The following is an 18,129-nucleotide window of genomic DNA, read 5'->3' as shown; positions in this document are numbered from 1 at the left end:
ATCACCATTTGAATACCAAGCTCAACTACCTCATCTTTCCCCATTCTCTTTCTCCCATCCTCCACATTTTCCTTTCTTTCTTTCCCTTTCTATTCTCTCCTTTTCCTACCCCTTCACAGAGGTGGCAATGAAAACAATTCATCACCTCTCTCTCTCTCTCTCTCTCTTGTTTGTTCCTTCAACCTACAATTTGCACCTCACAGCCCCATCCTACCGTGTAGGAAACATCTCCCCATGAATAACAATACAAAGGATGGGATATTCCCAATACATGGTGAGATGAACTCATGAGGTCCGTGTGAGATGCACTCTGTGAGGAGCATATCCGGTCTCCAATTTTCCACCATCACCAAACTGCATTTGTATTGTTATCCTCAACCACCCGTCCCCTACTACACCATGGATCAACCACCGGCCCCCACTTAAAGTTTGATCTGCGCAAGCTTAATAGAAAGTTCTAGTCTCTACAACTTGAACCAACTTCCTACACGTGCAGGTAAGAGATTTAAGAGGTCTACCTTTGTTCCTTTGTGTTATATATTGTAAAGACTGTTGTACTTGTAGAAACAAAGTATATTGTTTTAAATTGTCTTTTATTTTCAAAGGGCAAAAAATATAATTTTAAAATATTAAAAGAGCTTCATGAAAAATAGAGAAAAATGAGAGTATGTTTAAGTCCAGTGGGATCAACCCACAAGGTATATCTAAGTTTTTTTGAAAAACTCAAGTATGTTTAAGTCAATTAATGAAAACTCAAGGTATGTATAAGTCCTTTATCCTTCAATATTTACTAAATACGCATGTGGCAATTTCAGATAAAATTAATAATTTCAATATTTTTATTAAAATCATTTAAAAAAATATAATTAATCAAAGCATGGTGAGCTGGTGGATGTAGAATTTATATTTCATTTTCACTGTTAAAAGAATATTTCTTATTTATTATATTTATTTTTTGGATAAATTACAAAGACCCCCTTGCTATGACCGTGAGACAAAGACCCCCTTCGATTAGCCTTCCGTCCAAAAAAACCATTACAATATTTTTTAACCCTTAGTACCCTTGCGAGGAAACATTGCAGGTGTTGAGTGGTGAAAATGGAAAATGCGAGAAACTTTGTTGGTTAACGAAGAACTAAACAACAGTTGCGCCAATGATAACAAGAAGAAATCTGAAGGAGACAACAAATAAGTGATCGAGGTAGCAGCATCGACTACGGCCGCGGTGGTTCCGCCACCATTCGTCGTCGGTCAGAGTCGATCTCAGGCTAGTACTAGAAGGGTAGCACCGGACTCTTTGCTTCTGGTTGTGTTCAACAAGATCGGAGATGTGAAGGCGTTGGGCTGCTGCTGCGTCGTGTCCCGTCGGTTCCATGGTCTGGTTCCTCAGGTGGATAACGTTGTTGTGAGGGTCGACTGCGTCATCTCTGACGAAAATGCTTCTTCGGGGGCTGCCGTTTTTTATAAGACGCGAGGCGTCTTCTCGAACCTCGTCCGTTTTGTTTTCGGTGGCATCGTTAAGCCTCTCCAGGCCCTTGGTCAATTTCTCGGCCCTAAGAAATCCTCGTCTACCTCGTCTCTAAACGGTGGTAGCAGTGGTGGTGGTGGGGGAGGCGGAGGTGTTGGTGATGACAAGGAAATGGAAGCAGGTGGCGATACCCACCACTCCCTGACCCAGGTGTTGAGGAACATCAATGAGATCCATCGCCTCCGAATCGAGCTTCCTGGAGGAGAATTAGGAATCGAGGATGGCGTTTTGCTTAAATGGAGGGCAGATTTCAGATCCACCCTTTGACACCTGCGTCATACTCGGTGCTTCATCTGTCCTTTCTCCAGGAACCACCAAATCTTCATCCGTGCAGGAAAATGACGTTGGTAGCGATGGCTTGTGTGTTGGAAACGGAGATGACAATGGGAACATCCCTGAGTCGTTCTACACCAACAGGGGCCTAAAATTGAGAGTCGTCTGGACAATCAGTTCTCTGATAGCTGCATCAGCGAGACACTACCTGCTCTAGCCAATTATCGCTGAGCATCACACCTTGGAAAGCCTTGTCCTGACTGACGCCAACGGGCTGGGTGTTCTTTGTATGAAAGCCCCTGTCTGCTTCGACAGCTTCAAGATGCTGGTGCCTGCGCTGAACATGAGACTCTGGTATGCTCCATACTTGGAGCTGCCCAACGGGATGGTGTTGAAGGGGGCGGCGTTGGGTTGTAGCCAAAACAATGAGATGAGTTATTGGGTTGTAGCTCTTCGAAACTTTAAATGGTCATCCACCTAGATTTCCAACTAGAAACCTAACTGGTAGTTGGCTAGATGTCTAGAAATTCTAGATTTCCAATTAGAACGTCGGTGGCTACCATTATTGCAGGACTCGTGGATGACAAAGGAAGGATTAGTGGGGCGATGGGGTCTTTAGGTCGGAACGTGATGCTGGCTCAGGCTCCAAGTGTTGCAGGGGAAAAGAATAGAAGAAAGGGGAAACAATAGGTCAAATAAGTTTTAAGAGAAAAAAAAGGCAAAAAAAAAAATAGAAAAAGTATGGGGGTCTTTGTAATTTACTCTTATTTTTTATATGATAAAAATATAATATTAGAGATGTACACAAATTTTATAGATAAATTATTGTGTTTTCTATATTTTTATATATGTTTATTTGTAAGATTTTATTAGATAATTATGACATCATGTGCTGGCCTATTTGACTTGAAAAAACAAAAACAATCTTATTTTTAGGAAAAATTAAATTTTTATTCTATTTATATAGTTAATTTTAAAAATAATACTTGTTTATCACACTTATTTTTGTTTGATATGATAAGTTTATAATATCTTAGATATGTCAAATTTGTCTATAAATTTTATGTATTTTTATTTTTTATATTTCTATCTATTTTTTAAATTTTTATTATTTAATTATGACATCGTAGTACCATTATGGTGCAAGTCTAATAGATTGGAGGGGCACAGCAGAAGGAACCCACACTTATACTTGTGGCTCCACCCCTGATTGAGAGTTTAAGACTGGCTGCAAGTCGTAGACCACCTACTCAAAACAATAACAAGTTAACAATGACGGAATGTGAATATCCAACAAGTCTTATCTAAGTATCTTTTGATAGAATTTGATATCACTACTTTCGAAAGCTAATTAATGACAAACACAACGCCCACATGTTAATATCATGTATTATGGTTCAGTTTCTCTTCTTCTTTCTCTCAAAGTAAATTCATTCATTTAAATAATAAAATTTATTAAAAGATTAGTGAAAATTAATAAAAATTTTAACTTTAAATTGATTTTTATTATTCTAGAGTTTTCTTTTAAAATCCATTTAAAATGATAACAATAAATAATTATTGAATAGGCTGTAGGAAATTGGCCACTCAGTGGAGATTCATGTTGAAAGCGATTAGACTAGTTACATTGCAGAAGTAATGAAAGTGTTATTGATGAAAAAATAAAAAAAAAGACTAGTTACATTGCACCATATCAATGGATAGGGTTCAATCAAGGTTCAAAAAATCGTCATGTATTAGAACTTTCCCGATATGCCCCTATAGGGATTGTATCAGGTCAGGGCCTAGTTTAGAGGGTAGCTTGGACTTAAACCGGTCCCTCTGGACCAAAATAAAAAAATAAATAAATTAAGCTAAAAAAAGGGCCAATACTAGCCGATATGCCCTACCATACTTTGAACCTTGGGTCCAATGCGTACTGATATGAAAGTGTGTTGGTGGCTAGTTTGACAAAACTATATATTGACCACCTTTCAATTGTTTTTGAATTTCAATAAAAAAATGAAAACTATAATTAAACTGAAATATAATTATAATTATAAAGTCTAAAATAAATAATTTAAGATTTAATTTCCCCAAAAATTTAATAAGAATTGAAAGTTATAAAAATAAGTTATTTTATTTACCTTAAATGTTTATATGTTTTGCTTTACATACAAATTATATGTTAAAAATGAAAACATATTTATTATTTAAAAAAGTAGAGTCATTATTTATATAAAAATACAACATAAATAAAATTTTCAATAAAAATGAAAATAACTAGATTTTTCTACCTTAAATAATTTATATGTTTTATTTTACAATTATATGTAAAATAAAAATATATGTTGAAAATGAAAACATATTTATTATTTGAAAAAATAGAATTATTATTTATATAAAAATACTAAATAAATAAATTTTCTCAAAATTAAACAAAATTTGTAAATAATAAGTGATTATTGTATAATATTTACATATTTTAGACTCCTAATATTGTTGATTGCAATGTCTTCTTCATATAATCTACTAAAGTGTACATTTCTCATGTGTTTATACCTTATTAACAAAAAATTCAGCTTTAGAGTCCCGATATTGTATTTATAACGTTTCCAAAGCATAACAGTATTCATATCCATATCTGAGTTGTCCAATACGATACACGATACTTTTATCCTTACTACAAATAATACCTTCCAATTATGCTAATTTGGTGAAATTGAAAAATACCCCATCATAACAGCCCCCCTCCCACCACTTCGGAGGAAAGAAAAGAATTGAGGTCAAGCCCAAAATGTATTAGGGGTGCTCACAATTCGTTAACCGAACCATGGGCTTATTTTTTATATCAAACCAGGGTTACCGATTTTTGGAAAACCATTAACCAAAACCAAACCAAAGCCAATCGATTAACCTGTTGACCAATTCGATTAACCATCAGTTCAATTTGTCAGTTTTTTATTATTTACAATATATTATAAACAATATATAAATATATAATAAAACACTAGAAATATATATAAAACATATATAATATATATAAATATACATAAAAATATATATACCAATCGATTCAGTTAACCGCCGATTTAGAAAAAACCAAACCAGTACTTTCAATTTTTTTAAACTACCAAATCGATCGGTTTGATTAATCGAATTTTCAGTTCAATTTCGGCAAGTTTTTTGGTCGATTTGGTTTTTAGGTTTTTCTTGCTTACCCCTAAAATGCATATTGCAGATAAAAGATAACCAATGGTTAAGTACAAAATGACAACCTGCTTCCATCAGAACAAAAAGCATACATGTAAACTTCAACCAGCAATGCTTTGGAAACTATACTATACATGTCATAATATATCTGTACTTCCTCAATTATCAATGTCAATGGAACAAAAACATGATTCCAACCACCAGAATGACTGGCAAATGGAATATTGGGATTTACAAAAACTATACACTGAACAGAGCTCATCTTCCACAATGTGCAATCTTATACGCAATTCCTGGAACAATTAGGACCTCCATTGTGAACTTTGTTTCATGGTATCGCCCATGAGGGTAACACTCTGCCTTCACTATTTTGATCAGCCTTTTCGTATGAACCATTGTCTTTATCATTGTAATTGTACTCCAAATCTAGATCAGCGTCAAGGAATTGCTCATCATCATATCTTGGCAAACTGAAATCCTTGGGTCCTGTACCTTTTTTCCGCCCTTGCTTAGCAGGTCTTCCCTTTGACAGGTCACTTGCCACAGTAAAAGTAAAGTCATCATCCTCTTCTATTCTTGCATCAGAAATACCAGTTGAGTTTCTTCTTCTCTTGATTGTCTCAGTACTATCTTTATCACCACTGCTATCCTTCTCTAACTTGTAATGCTCCCTAATGGTAGATTCAATAGTTTCCAATAGGCGGTCTCCATACTTGTTTACCTTTGCCCTGAATCCAGACATTATATTCAACATAAAATTGATTGAGAAATCAAAATTCATAGCTAAGATGAACTAAATCTTACTTGCCAATGCCACTAATATCAAGGAGTTCTTCTTTTGTTCTAGGAATCCGCCTGCTGATCTGCTGCAATGTAGTATTTCTGAAGTCATGGAAGCAGGGAAATTTTTCAAGAGTTGAATCCAAGGTGTCAGAAAAGAATCTGACGTAACAGGGAATTAAATGAAATAAACTCACAAAAATATGTGGTATGCCATGACCCCTTCTCCTGCTTCTCTAACAAGAGTAGTTCGAAGCATTCTCAGAGAAGAATAAAGTTTGGCTGAAAGATTCTGAAATCATGGCAAAAAAAGAGTTTTAGAGTGAAATATAAAGGGCAAAAATCAACACGAAGTAATTATATTCATATTACCAAATCTACTTCATTTTGTGGTTGGGCTGGAGTGTCATTTTGTGGGGAACCCATTCCTGACAGTAGTGGATCTTTCGCTGGTGCTGCTCCAGATTTGCTCATCATACTTTTTTTAGTGGAGTCAGGGAACCTGCAACACAATCAGTCAGCAACACCATTTTATTTGTGTATAATGGTCTAGAAAGTTGGGGATGATATCCTACTCTGCATATGAACTATCTAGAAGAGAAGAATATTACAAACAACCACTAGGCAACATAGAAGACTAAATTTAGTAACTTCAAATTTTCAGAATAGTGGTCACCATATAGGATCAACAGAAAAGAATATAGGGTAACCTTATCTAAATGAAAACCAAATCACACACAATGAGCGGTGGTGATGGTTGTGGAGAAACAGGCAGAGTGGGGAAGGGGAGGTCAATAAAATGCATAGATTGGAATTATTTTGGCAAATGATAAAAAATATATAAACCATAAACAAGAACTCTGATACAGTACAGGATTCGTACCAACTGAGTAAACATTTACGAAGTTGGTTTTAGAAGACCCATCTTAGTATGTATAGGGAGAGGATGATGCACTACAGAAGAAAGCTCATAAGCTCTATGCAAGTTGGGATGACTACAAGACATGTAAGAAGCAGAGGTGACAGCACCCACCCAACTTAGTGAATATTTACCAAGATACCATCATTTCAGAATTTCTACCTTAGTTCGTTTTTACCAAGTTAACGCCATCACAGAATTTCTTAGTTCATATTTACCAAGTTAGCGTTACAGTGAGATTTCTGAATTTAAATTCAATTAGGACTTTCGTTTTTGAAGAGATTTAGTAGGGTTATAATAATGAGTGTTCTATTAGATTAGGAAACTACTTTGTAGGAGGTATAAGGGTATAAGTCTATATAAAGAGTAGCTAGGGCAAAGCTAGGGGTGTTCTATATAAAGATTAGGAAACTTCCTGTTTATTTCAGCTTTTGCTCTTTCTTTTGAAGCTTCTCTGAACATGGTTTGTTTTCGTACTACGCCATTTGGTATCAAAGTACACGCTTGATCCTTCTTTGGATTATGGATCCATAAGAAGAAACAAGTGGCTCACATCATGGAGCAAGAACTCAACAATAAAACACAAGAAGAGGTGGCAGAGTTGAGAAAACAAGTCAATGCACTTGCTCAAGAGTTGAAATCAATGCGAGGGGATAGACTTGTTCATGGGCCGGGTAGCCCGACGGCCCAGCCCGCACCCCGGCCGGGCTTGGTCATATAATTAGGCCCGCGGGCCTGACCTCGGGCTTAACACAGTAAGCCCGACTGTGTTTCGGGCCGGGCTCAGGATTTGTCAAAAAAGCCCGGCCCGAGCCCGGCCCAGCCCGACTCAGTATTATATATTTTATAAAATATATAATATGTATTTTATATATTATATAAAATATATAAATAATATAATATTTATTAAAATATATATTTATAATTTAATATATATATATATATACTTTATTCTTTTCTTTATAATTTCAATCTATCTCTCTCTTTATTCAGTTGCTTCAACATTAATAATAATAATAATATAGGCTAAATTTCGGGCCCGGGCCCAAGCTCGGGCTTCGGGCTTTTTATGAGGGCCGGGCTCGGCCCAAATTGTAGGCCCGATGGTCGGGCCGGGCTCGGGCTCGGGCCTTAAAAAAATTTGTTAATACACAGTAAAAGCCCGGCCCGAGCCCGGCCTGGCCCGGCCCATGAACAGGTCGGCTTTTTATGTCCCCTCACAACGACTCCGATGCAAGTGTTTCCACTTGTTTCTATTCATCAACAAGGCAAGCATCCAAGTCGGCTGTAGTTGCAGGTGGTGACCAAAAACAGAGGGAAACGGGTTTCAATATTGAGGTCCCAAAGCTTCAAGGAGGTTTCTCTACTTGGCAAGCAACCAAACTGGTTGTAGTTGCAAGTGGTGAACAAAAGCGATGGGAAACAAATCTCGAGTTTGAATTCACAAAGTTTAATGGCGGTATAGCCTCAAATGAATTCATGGACTAGAATTCCATGGAGGAGTTAGCAATTTCAGAATCTGAAGGTAAAATCAAATCTAATGACTTTGTTGGTTGTTTTAAAATTGTGGAAAATTGTAACGAAAATCTTGTGTGGCCATTCTCCTCAACAATATCTGTTGAAGAGAAACTTATTGATTAGAACAAACCTCCAATCTATGATGAAAAGTCCATTGCTCAAGAAAAATATATTAATCCTTCATCATGATATTCAAGAGAATGGAGAGAATATTTATCATACTAGAAACTTGGATAGCATTGTCTTACAAGTCTATGAGGATCCATATCGGCAAGCATTTTTGCAAAATTCAGAATGGTCAGTGAAGGAAGAATTAAATTATTTGAAGAAATGTGTTTCAAAAGTTAAGAGATGTAATGAAGATATTCCAATTCGTATTGGACAGTTACACCACCAGCTATCTATCAAAAAGTTGGAAACAAAGGAGTACAACAGAAGCACAATACGAAATGTTAGAGGACGTTCACATGGTAGTATGAATTCGAGGGCAGATTCTCTCCAACCCGAGGAGGATGATGCAGTATGGGATTCACACCAACTGAGTAAACATTTACAAAGTTGGTTTTCAAAGACCCATCTTAGTACATATTGGGGGAGGATAACGTAGTATAGAAAGAAGCTAATAAATTCTATGCAAGTTGGGACCACTACAAGACATGTAAAAATCAGAGGTGATGGCACCAACACAACTTAGTAAATATTTACTGAGATAGCATCACTGCGGAATTTCTATTTTAGTTCATTTTTACCAAGTTAGTACCATTGCAGGATTTCTAACTTAGTTCGTATTTACCAAGTTAGCGTTACAGCGAGATTTCTAAATTTGTATTCAATTAAGACTTTCTTTTTTGAAGAGATTTAGTAGGATTATAATGAGTGTTTTATTATATTAGGAAACTTCCTTGTAAGAGGCATAAGGTTGTAAGTCTATATAAAGAGTAGATAGGGCAAAGCTAGAAAAGTTTTATGTTAATTTTCTCTAAATTATTCAATGAAGAATTCTTTTTCCCGTTTATTTCAGCTTTTGCTCTTTTCTTTGAAGCTTCTCTCAACGCGATTTGTTTCCGTACTGCGCCAAACTCTAGTCTATGTTTCCGATACATGGATGAGTTTATGGGTCATATATTAAGTTATCAACATGAGCAAAGTAATATCAAGGCATTACAACTTTTACTACTGATAAATATCAAATCAACTAATGTGGAAGAGAATCATACCTTCATTGAATTCCATTCTTCATTGAAAAAATAAGGACATTACCCAATGTTGGTCCCAGTTAACTACAGTTATTTGGGAGGGGTGGACTGGATACACTCCTAACCTGTGCTAGGTATAACGAAGAAGGGCACAATAGGTTCACCTTGTCTAATGCCCCTAGAAGTAGGGTAGACACCCTTTACTACCCCATTCACCATGATTGAATAATGACAAGTACTTAGGTATCCCCAAAGTCATTTGTACCATTTATCCCCAAAGCCACTATTCCTCATGATCCCCACCAAAAAAGACCAATCCACTCAATCATAGGCATTTTCCAAATCTAGCTTTCGTATGTCTACTTTTCTCCTTGATCTCCTTCATTCCTCCACGCACTCATTGGCTATAAGAATTTTGTCAATTATTTGTCTACCTTATACATTAGAATTAATACACACTAGTGTGTGTGAGCCTATGAATACAAGGGCTAGGGGTGGTATTGAGTATTACATCACTTCCAAAATTACTACTCAAGATATGGGCACATCAAGACTTGAAGCATCTTGATAAAAGCATCAACTCTTCATTGTAATAAGCGTTGAGAATCCCCAGACAATGAGTTCATAGGATATTTAAAAGAGAATAGCATTATATCTCAATGGGCAGAACCCAACACCCTTAAGCACAATGGAGTTTCAGAGAGAAGCAACCATACCCTGATATATATGGTTAGTTCTAAAATGAGCCATCATGGATTTCCTGTTGTTAGACAGTGTATGCCCTTAGCTCCAATCAGATTGATGTACATAAGCATTTATTTGTAAATGAATAAAGTACATTGTTGTTTCATGTTAATAATTGATATGTTTCTATGTATTACCCCTTAAACTGGACACTTAAGAGACTCGTGTTAGTTTAAAATGTTCTCAGCCATTGGATAAACCCCAAGCACAACCAGTGGGTGTTTATTAGAAGCACTGAACCCGAACCAATTTCCATTTATGCCTAGGATCTTGGAGATAGATGGGAAAAACTAGAAAGTTGCACATAACCCCAAACTTGATTATGGTACTACACTAGGTGTTGCACTAGGCTGTCTTTGATATGCCAACCAGTGAGATCCATCAAGGGTCAAATGCATAAGTATGTTAGGGTTGTCTAAAAATTCACCTGAGTGAATGATCATAATTATAGGATCGGCCCCTTTGTCGAACAAAGTGAATATCAGGGTTTACACACTCTTTGATGGAAACCTAAACTACCGAAAGTTGATTTCACCTATGTCTGAAATCTAGTTTTGCAAAATGTATTTATATTATACACTACTATTTTATGAAAAATGTTGCAAAAGGTTTTAATCCCGGGATCTATCCAACCAAAAAGTGACACAGCACCTTGCATCCAGGGGAGAGGTCCTTTCCTGGTAGTGTTTTGATCGTTATGGGCCGAGAGGTTAAGTGTAAAAGACCATTATAGGGTTGATTACCTGATAGACTTTGTCTTACATAAGTCCATTATCCTTGGGTCTTCATAGGGTGGCTGAATCCAAAGATCATTTAGGTGTACATGTTGGGCCCAAATTGAACCAATGCTGATTGGATCAAGGGCTCATTGCCCTAAGCAGTGAATTCAGCCTAGCCCATTTCACGGGTAGGGCCGAACCCATATGGACTTGTGTGAGATCATTGTGAGGTCCCATGCCATACAATATCAGGCCTAAAGTGACCATGCAACACCTAGGGTCGTGAGCCTTTGAAGAAATGGGCCAAAGGCCCAAAATTAATAATAAGATTAACTAAGCTATTACATGACAACTTAAATTGTCATGTGCTTTGGGTCGAATCTGGGTTTGGTATTGGGTATGAAGCACCTATCCTCTTAACAGGATAACACTTATCTCTTAATAGAGTCCAGATCCAAATCAGATTTGGATAATCTCCTAATTAGATTAGGAGAGTGCTCCATAAGTAGATAAAAGTGAAGAGGGCGAACTAGGCTATGACTCCTCAATGTCTTGTTGTCTCTTCTTCTCTCCTCTTCCAAGAAACCCTAATTCGACCTAGGCTTTCAAGAACTGATTTTTAATCAACTTTTCTTCTAGTTTTTGAAAGAAAAACGTTGAAGAACATCATGCTCACTTACCCCATTCAATCCAAGCAAGTTGGATAGCAATTCTAGAGAAAACAATGTTGTTGAACCAGCTTCACCCATATACAGATCTTCAGTGGAGGTTGGTTTTAGGACTGATTTGGGCGTGAACTTTCCACCTTGGGGTCTGCGCTTGTGGTATCCGTATCAAGTACAATCTCCCCTTTTGATTTCGTTTGAAATCTGGTCCAATTCTGTTAAAAATCGATCTGGTAAAAATGCAATTTTTCAAAACACTGGGAAATTAGTTCCTAGAAGGGTTAGAAATTTTTGAAATTTTGCCCAGCCATCAAGCATGGTTTGGCCATCCATAAGATAGATTCTAACCCTTCCAACAGTGGTATCAGAAACAAAGGTTCAGTTCTTGAACCGAACCGAATCAGATTTGAGAGAAAGATCAAATCTACCACTAGTCAACCTGATTTGACCTAGTTAGCATGAAAAACTGAGAATTTGGTTCACGGAGTTGGGGCCAATGATCTGAAAATTAATCTTTATATGTTCTGATATATTATAGAATAGTTCTATTCTGAATTCTTGAAATCTTGGGCTGAAAGTGTGGTGGAGATCAAAATGTTTGATGGTGGCTAGATTCATGCGCACTATTTGATTATTTGATTATTTGGTCTGTAATTAATTCATTTTCTTTTCTAGAAAGAATGTATTTGGTTTTTTTCTAATGCAAGCATTAGAAATTAGGGTTTTTCTATTTTAGTTACATCGGAAGACTTGCCGGAGATCATAGAGGAAGATGGAGAATCAGATCAATCTAGAGATAGCAGTTTGTTGGCATGCTGTTTTTTGTCTGGATTGGATTCAGACCATCACACTATCAGCCCTAGTTATTTAATTTGATAAATTGTTGTTTATTTGCTGATATGATTGTGAATCATAATTAAGAATTTTCATATCATAATCTATGTGGATTGTGGATTGATGTATGTTTTGGGCGCCAAACCCTAGGCCGACTTGACCTAGTTTTGGTCTAACATGGGCCAAACCTATGGTTACTTGGGGACTGTTAACAGCCCCTTGGATCACAATTTAAGTGATCAATTTTGGATCTAGGCTAGGGGTTTGATGGCCCATTACATGGACCAATTCGGCCCACGCTTGTAAAACCTAAGTTGACTTAAATTAAAACAAGAATAGCCCATTCCAGCATGGACAGCTATATGGGCCAAGCTGTCTTTTGCAGTTGGACTCATATACCAAGATAAATATTATTAGATAATTGGGTCCATTCATGGGATGGTCATGCATTAATCTAAATGGATGTAGGTTTTACAAGATTTAATTTCATTTTGATCAAATTATGGGTGATTTGTTATGTGAATGTAATTCGTACATGGGCCATAAGTGCTTGGCCCATAAAAGACTTATGTGGCCACGCCCATCATGGCTGAATGCACATCATTGCCATGACGTCCATGGTTCATTGTATGATCTCCCTTTAATGGGCCCTTCTCCTGTTTTTTCTCCAAAGAGGAACCCCGTGGAAACCCTAGTCCATTTAGGGCCCATTTGAATCTGACTTTATGAAAGTCAATGAGAGCCACTATGGCAAGACATAAAGCTGACCTAAGGACTGATATACTTGTTCCCTCATGATTAATATTAGTGCAACGAGATAGGGACCATGCACATGGTTTTGTCTTCTAATACTCGACTATAGTGGCTTTAGGTCCTAACACCATCCAATTGGGCCTGGCTTTCTTTTTGGGTTTGGGGTCCTAACATCTCCCCCTTCCTCAAGCAAGGCCTTGTCCTCAAGGCCGAGGTGTGGGTATAATTCCAGCAATGGTTTGTATGGCTCCCAAGTGGCTTCCTCAGCTTGCAAACCAGTCCAAGAGGCGAGAGCTTCCTGAACCACCTCCTTTCCTGACTTTACCCAGCAATAATCAAGGATGCATTGCGGCTGAGTGACGGCATGGCCTTCTTCTGAAAATTCTGGCAACTTGCTAGTAACATTGCGCTTAGGGCCTAGGCTCTTTTTGAGAAAAGAGACGTGGAAGACTAGGTGTAGTTTAGAACTGGTAGGTAGTTCAAGCTTGTACGCCACTACTCCTATTCTTTCCATGATCTTGAATGGCCCAAAGAATCTAGGTGAAAGTTTATGCCATGTTCTTTTTGCAAGGGATGCTTGTTTGTAGGGTTGAAGTTTAAGGTAGACAAATTCTCCCACTTGATACTCTACCTTCCTATGCTTCTTGTCATACGAGGACTTCATACGCTGTTAGGCCTTTCTCAAATGGAATTTCAATGTCTTAAGCAACTGATCTCTAGCTATGAGAGTTTCCTCAACTGAGGCAACTTAAGTGGACCCTACTTCAAACGGCAAGATGGGTGGTGGATCTCTCCCGTAGAGGGCCTTGAAGGGAGTGTGATACACATGGTTGCATGAAAGGAAGTATTATACCAGAACTCAGCCCATGGCAACCATCGGGCCCACTGAAGAAGCTTCTCACCTATGAAACATTGAAGATATGTTTCCAAACCTCGGTTGAGAACCTCAGTTTGACCATCAAACTGAGGATGATAGCTGGTAGAGTGGTGAAGCCTGGTACCTTGCAACCTGAAATATTCAGTCCAAAATTGGCTAAGAAAAATAGGATCCCAGTCAAAGATAATGGCCTTAGGAGTACCATGCAGTTTCGCAACTTCTTTAACATAAGCCTCGGCTACTTGAGATGCACTGTAGGGGTGCGATAGGGTATTGAAATGCCCATATTTAGTTAACCTGTCCACTACTACCATAATAGCGGACTTACCTAGTGATGAGGGAAGCTCAGAAATGAAATCCATGGATACTCCATCCCACACCTAGGTTTGTACTCTATGACATAATTGTAGCCCATTAATTTGGCTAACCACTTCTATTGTTGAGTAATGTGGATATGCTGTTCCAGCAAGTGCTTGAGGCTTCACAAGTCAGTTCGTATGATGAACCGTTGGCCCAGTAAATAAGCTCTCCATCTATGAACTGCATAGACAATTGCTACCAGCTCCTTTTCATAGACTGATTTAGCCTGAGCTTGGGGAGACAAGGCCTAGCTAAAGAAGGCCAAAGGGCTGACCCTCTTGCATGAGGACAGCACCCAATCCATTCCCAGAAGCATCACACTCAATTAAAAACACCTTTGAGAAATCTGGTAAGACCAATGTCAGGCTTGTGAAGTCCACTCAGAGGAGTTCTTGTGAAGTAATTTGGTAAGTGAGGCTGCTAACATCCCATACCCCTTTATGAATCTGCGATAGTAACCGGTAAGGCCCAAAAATCCCTGCAAGCCTTTTTGTGTCTTGGGTGAGGGCCAATTTACCATGCAAGCTATCTTGGAGGGGTGTACTATTACCTTCCCATCCGTAATGATGTGGCTAGGGGTGGCCACGAGCCGAGCTCTTCACCAGCTACTTGAGCTCGGCTCGACTCAGTTTCAACCGGACTTCGAGTCGAGCTCGAGCCCAATTTACATGCCCATTTATTAATTGAGCCGAGCTCGAACCTAATAAAGCTTGGCTCGTGAGGCTCGCGGGCTGAGCTCAAATACATACATACATACAATAATAATAAATATAAAATTATAGAAAATAATATATATAATAAAAATATTATATATAATATTTTTATTTTATATATAATAATAACTAATTATTATAATTCTTAATTTTTTAAATATTAAATAAAAAATATATTTTTATTTTTATAAAACATTTTTCTTAAGTCAAGCTCAAGTCAAGCCAAGCTCTAGCTTATGTGAGCTCGAGCTCAAGGTTCTAGCTCGAACCGAGCTCAAGCTCGAGCTCAAGCCTCATACTACCTTGGTGAGCCGAGCTCAAATAACTAGCTATTCGGCTCAATTCGGCTCGAATCCACCCCTAGATGTGGCCCAAATAACCAATCCAGTTCTGTACAAAGCTACACTTGAATGCCTTAACAAAGAAGTTGTGTTGCCTCAGAAGGTCCAAGGCGATGGATAAATGCTAAAGTTGAGTGGGCCAATTTGAACTATATACCAGTATATCATCAAAGAAGACAAGAATAAACTTCTAGAGGTGGGGCCTAAACACTTCATTCATCACGGCTTGAAATGTCGATGGAGCATTTGTCAGCCCAAAGGGCACGACAAGAAACTCATAATGACCATCGTGGGTCCGAAAGGCTGTTTTGGGAATATCATCAGGGTGGACCCTTATTTAGTGATACCCCGACCTCAGATCTGGCTTGGAGAACACCCTCACCCCCCTTAACTCATCTAGAAGTTCATCAACGATTGGGATGGGAAGGCAATCCTTGATGGTGATGTTGTTTAATGCCCTATAGTCTACACAAAATCTCCATGCTCCATCTTTCTTTTTGACCAAGAGGACAGGGGAGGAATAAGGGCTGTTGCTGGGCTAGATGTGTTGCTTGTCTAGGAGCTCAGAGACAATCTTCTCTATCTCCTCTTTTTGGATGGGGTATCTGTAAGGGTGTACATTAGCTAGATGGGATCCGGGGATAATTGGAACTCGGTGGTCCTGGGGTCGGATTAGGGGAAAGCATTTAGGCTCCTAGAACACATCAGAATACTGGGATAGGATCTGTTGTAATTGCTCAATGGGGCCAACATTGAGTTGATGACAAAATAGGATTGATAGGGGTTGGGCCTAAATTCATCAATGTGGGCTGTTGAGACCTCAGCTCGGCCTTGAATAACGACTGGAAGCTCTCAACCCAAGGAGGTTCTGGTGTAATGCCTTGCAAATGATGGTGTTCCCCTTGGATCGTAAAGTCCATCATCATGGCTTCCAAATCACATATAACGGGTCCCAGTTGGCACAGCCACTAGACCCCCAAAACTACATCTGCACTTGAGAACTGAAGGAGGTAGAGATCTACCTTGAATGGGTGACCTTGTATCTTTAAGTTCAGGTCTGAGCACACCCCCTCACAGTAGATTCGTTGTTCGTTGACCACACGAACAGCAAAGGGGGAGGCATGCTGAATGACCTGTCCTAATTGCTGAGCTAACAGTTGTGTCACAAAATTTAGGGTGCTGCCACTATCAATGAGCACCAATATGGGCCGACCAAGGAGCAGTCCATTTACCCGCATAGTCTGAGGGGTCTTTTGACCGATCAGGGCCTGTAGTGATTTTTCAGGGGTCCCTATAACCATCAAGTCACTGGCGTCTTCCTTTTCTAATGGGTCTTGGGCACACTGTGGATTCTCTTCATTGTCTGAATCATCAGTGTGCAAGAGAAAGGCCTGTTGGGCCTTATAGGCATGCATCTCGGCACAAGTTAGTCGCTTGAAGGGAAGAGTTGCTGGGCCTTGAATCTTGGTGCAGGAAGAACTAGGGATTTTTGGTTTTGGGTCGGGGTTCTTAAAATGGGTCCAACCAATCGGCTTAGCCGCCTAACTCCATTCAGCTTTTCCTCCTATAGCCTCGCAAGGCCAGCTGCCGCCAGGACGATAGTGGGTCTCCAGGCCTTCACTTCTAATTTTTTCTCCTCCTTCAAGCCCCCCATGAAGATCCCGACTAGAGCCTTCTCAATCCAACCGGTAACTCGGGTTGCTATTTTCTGAAACTCAACTTGGTATTCTCTTACTGAGCCAATTTGTCTGATTTTTGCAAGGGTCTCATCGAAGTCTTCATATGCAGTAGGGCTAAATTCGGCCAGACATGTTTTTATATTATTAATATAACGAAAAAGACACAAGTGCCCTTATTTAAGTAAGAGACACTAGTTCTAACATAATAATACAGATCAGCAACCTCAACAAGTATAAAGACAGAAATACCCCTATGCTAACATTAAGAATTGGCTACCCCCTGTTGTGTAGTCCAATTAACTTTACCAAAAAAGAAAAAAAAAAGCTGCCAACTGCCAAAAAAATTGGTCCAAACTTATTCCTTAAAGATAAGAGAAGGCCATAAATCCAAGCAACAAGCAGCAGACATAACTACAAGAAAACAGAGAAGAGAAGAACACCACACCTTAAAATAATTTTCCGTCCTCCAAAGCAGAGATTATATGCCTTTGATTCATTTATCTGAGGACCAAAAGTGAAGAAACATAATAAATAGCTTTACAATGTAAAACCAGGGCAACTTTTCTTTCTCCCCTGCAAAAATTACAGTTCATAAACCAAGCATGAAAATTAAATTTCATTACAATACTTGACACATAAGATACCTTTAAAATTGATGAAACAGATCCATAGATATCACTTTTCTTAACATCTTCAGTAAGTATATCTTCAATAACAAGGTGGCGCAATATTCGAGAAGCAAATCCCTTAGGTAAACTTTTTCCAACTCCATGAACACTCAACCTATCATGTCTGTACTTCTTAACCTAAAATTAAAACAAACAAGAACATCTAGCCTTAATAATCTACGGAAAATAAAATACAGTTGAAATTCATAATTGTAAGAACATACGTTTTGACACATGGAACCCCTGTAGACTTCTAGTATATGTGATGATGAATGCTGCTGCCCTGTTGACTTCACCAATTCAACCTATGTGTTGTATAGGAACAACTAAAAAAGGTCAAAACAAAGTAAACCTCCAATATAAACTGGGT

At 38.4% G+C, this 18,129-nt stretch overlaps 1 protein-coding gene and 1 pseudogene across 1 annotated transcript in view; one reads left to right on the top strand and one right to left on the bottom strand.

Annotated features, from left to right (window-relative positions):
• Positions 1-909: 909 nt before the first annotated feature.
• LOC148802419 (F-box protein At5g46170 pseudogene) lies at positions 910-2,668 on the top strand (annotated as a pseudogene).
• A 2,394-nt stretch (positions 2,669-5,062) lies between these two features.
• Positions 5,063-18,129, bottom strand: part of RECQ4A (DNA helicase (RECQl4A)) — a 69,444-nt gene continuing 56,377 nt past the window's right edge. Inside the window, exons 20-26 of the mRNA XM_010271117.3 lie at positions 17,984-18,064; positions 17,736-17,897; positions 17,537-17,592; positions 6,146-6,275; positions 5,971-6,065; positions 5,798-5,875; positions 5,063-5,721 (exon numbers count right to left, since the gene is read on the bottom strand). Coding sequence (XP_010269419.1) covers positions 5,322-5,721; positions 5,798-5,875; positions 5,971-6,065; positions 6,146-6,275; positions 17,537-17,592; positions 17,736-17,897; positions 17,984-18,064 — 1,002 coding nt within the window. The 3' untranslated portion in view covers positions 5,063-5,321. The remainder of the gene's footprint in view (positions 5,722-5,797; positions 5,876-5,970; positions 6,066-6,145; positions 6,276-17,536; positions 17,593-17,735; positions 17,898-17,983; positions 18,065-18,129) is intronic.

Source organism: Nelumbo nucifera, chromosome 2 (genome assembly GCF_055504915.1).
Source record: "Nelumbo nucifera cultivar China Antique chromosome 2, China Antique-T2T, whole genome shotgun sequence".
NCBI lineage: Eukaryota > Viridiplantae > Streptophyta > Magnoliopsida > Proteales > Nelumbonaceae > Nelumbo > Nelumbo nucifera.
This window is presented reverse-complemented; position numbering and strand designations above follow the sequence as displayed.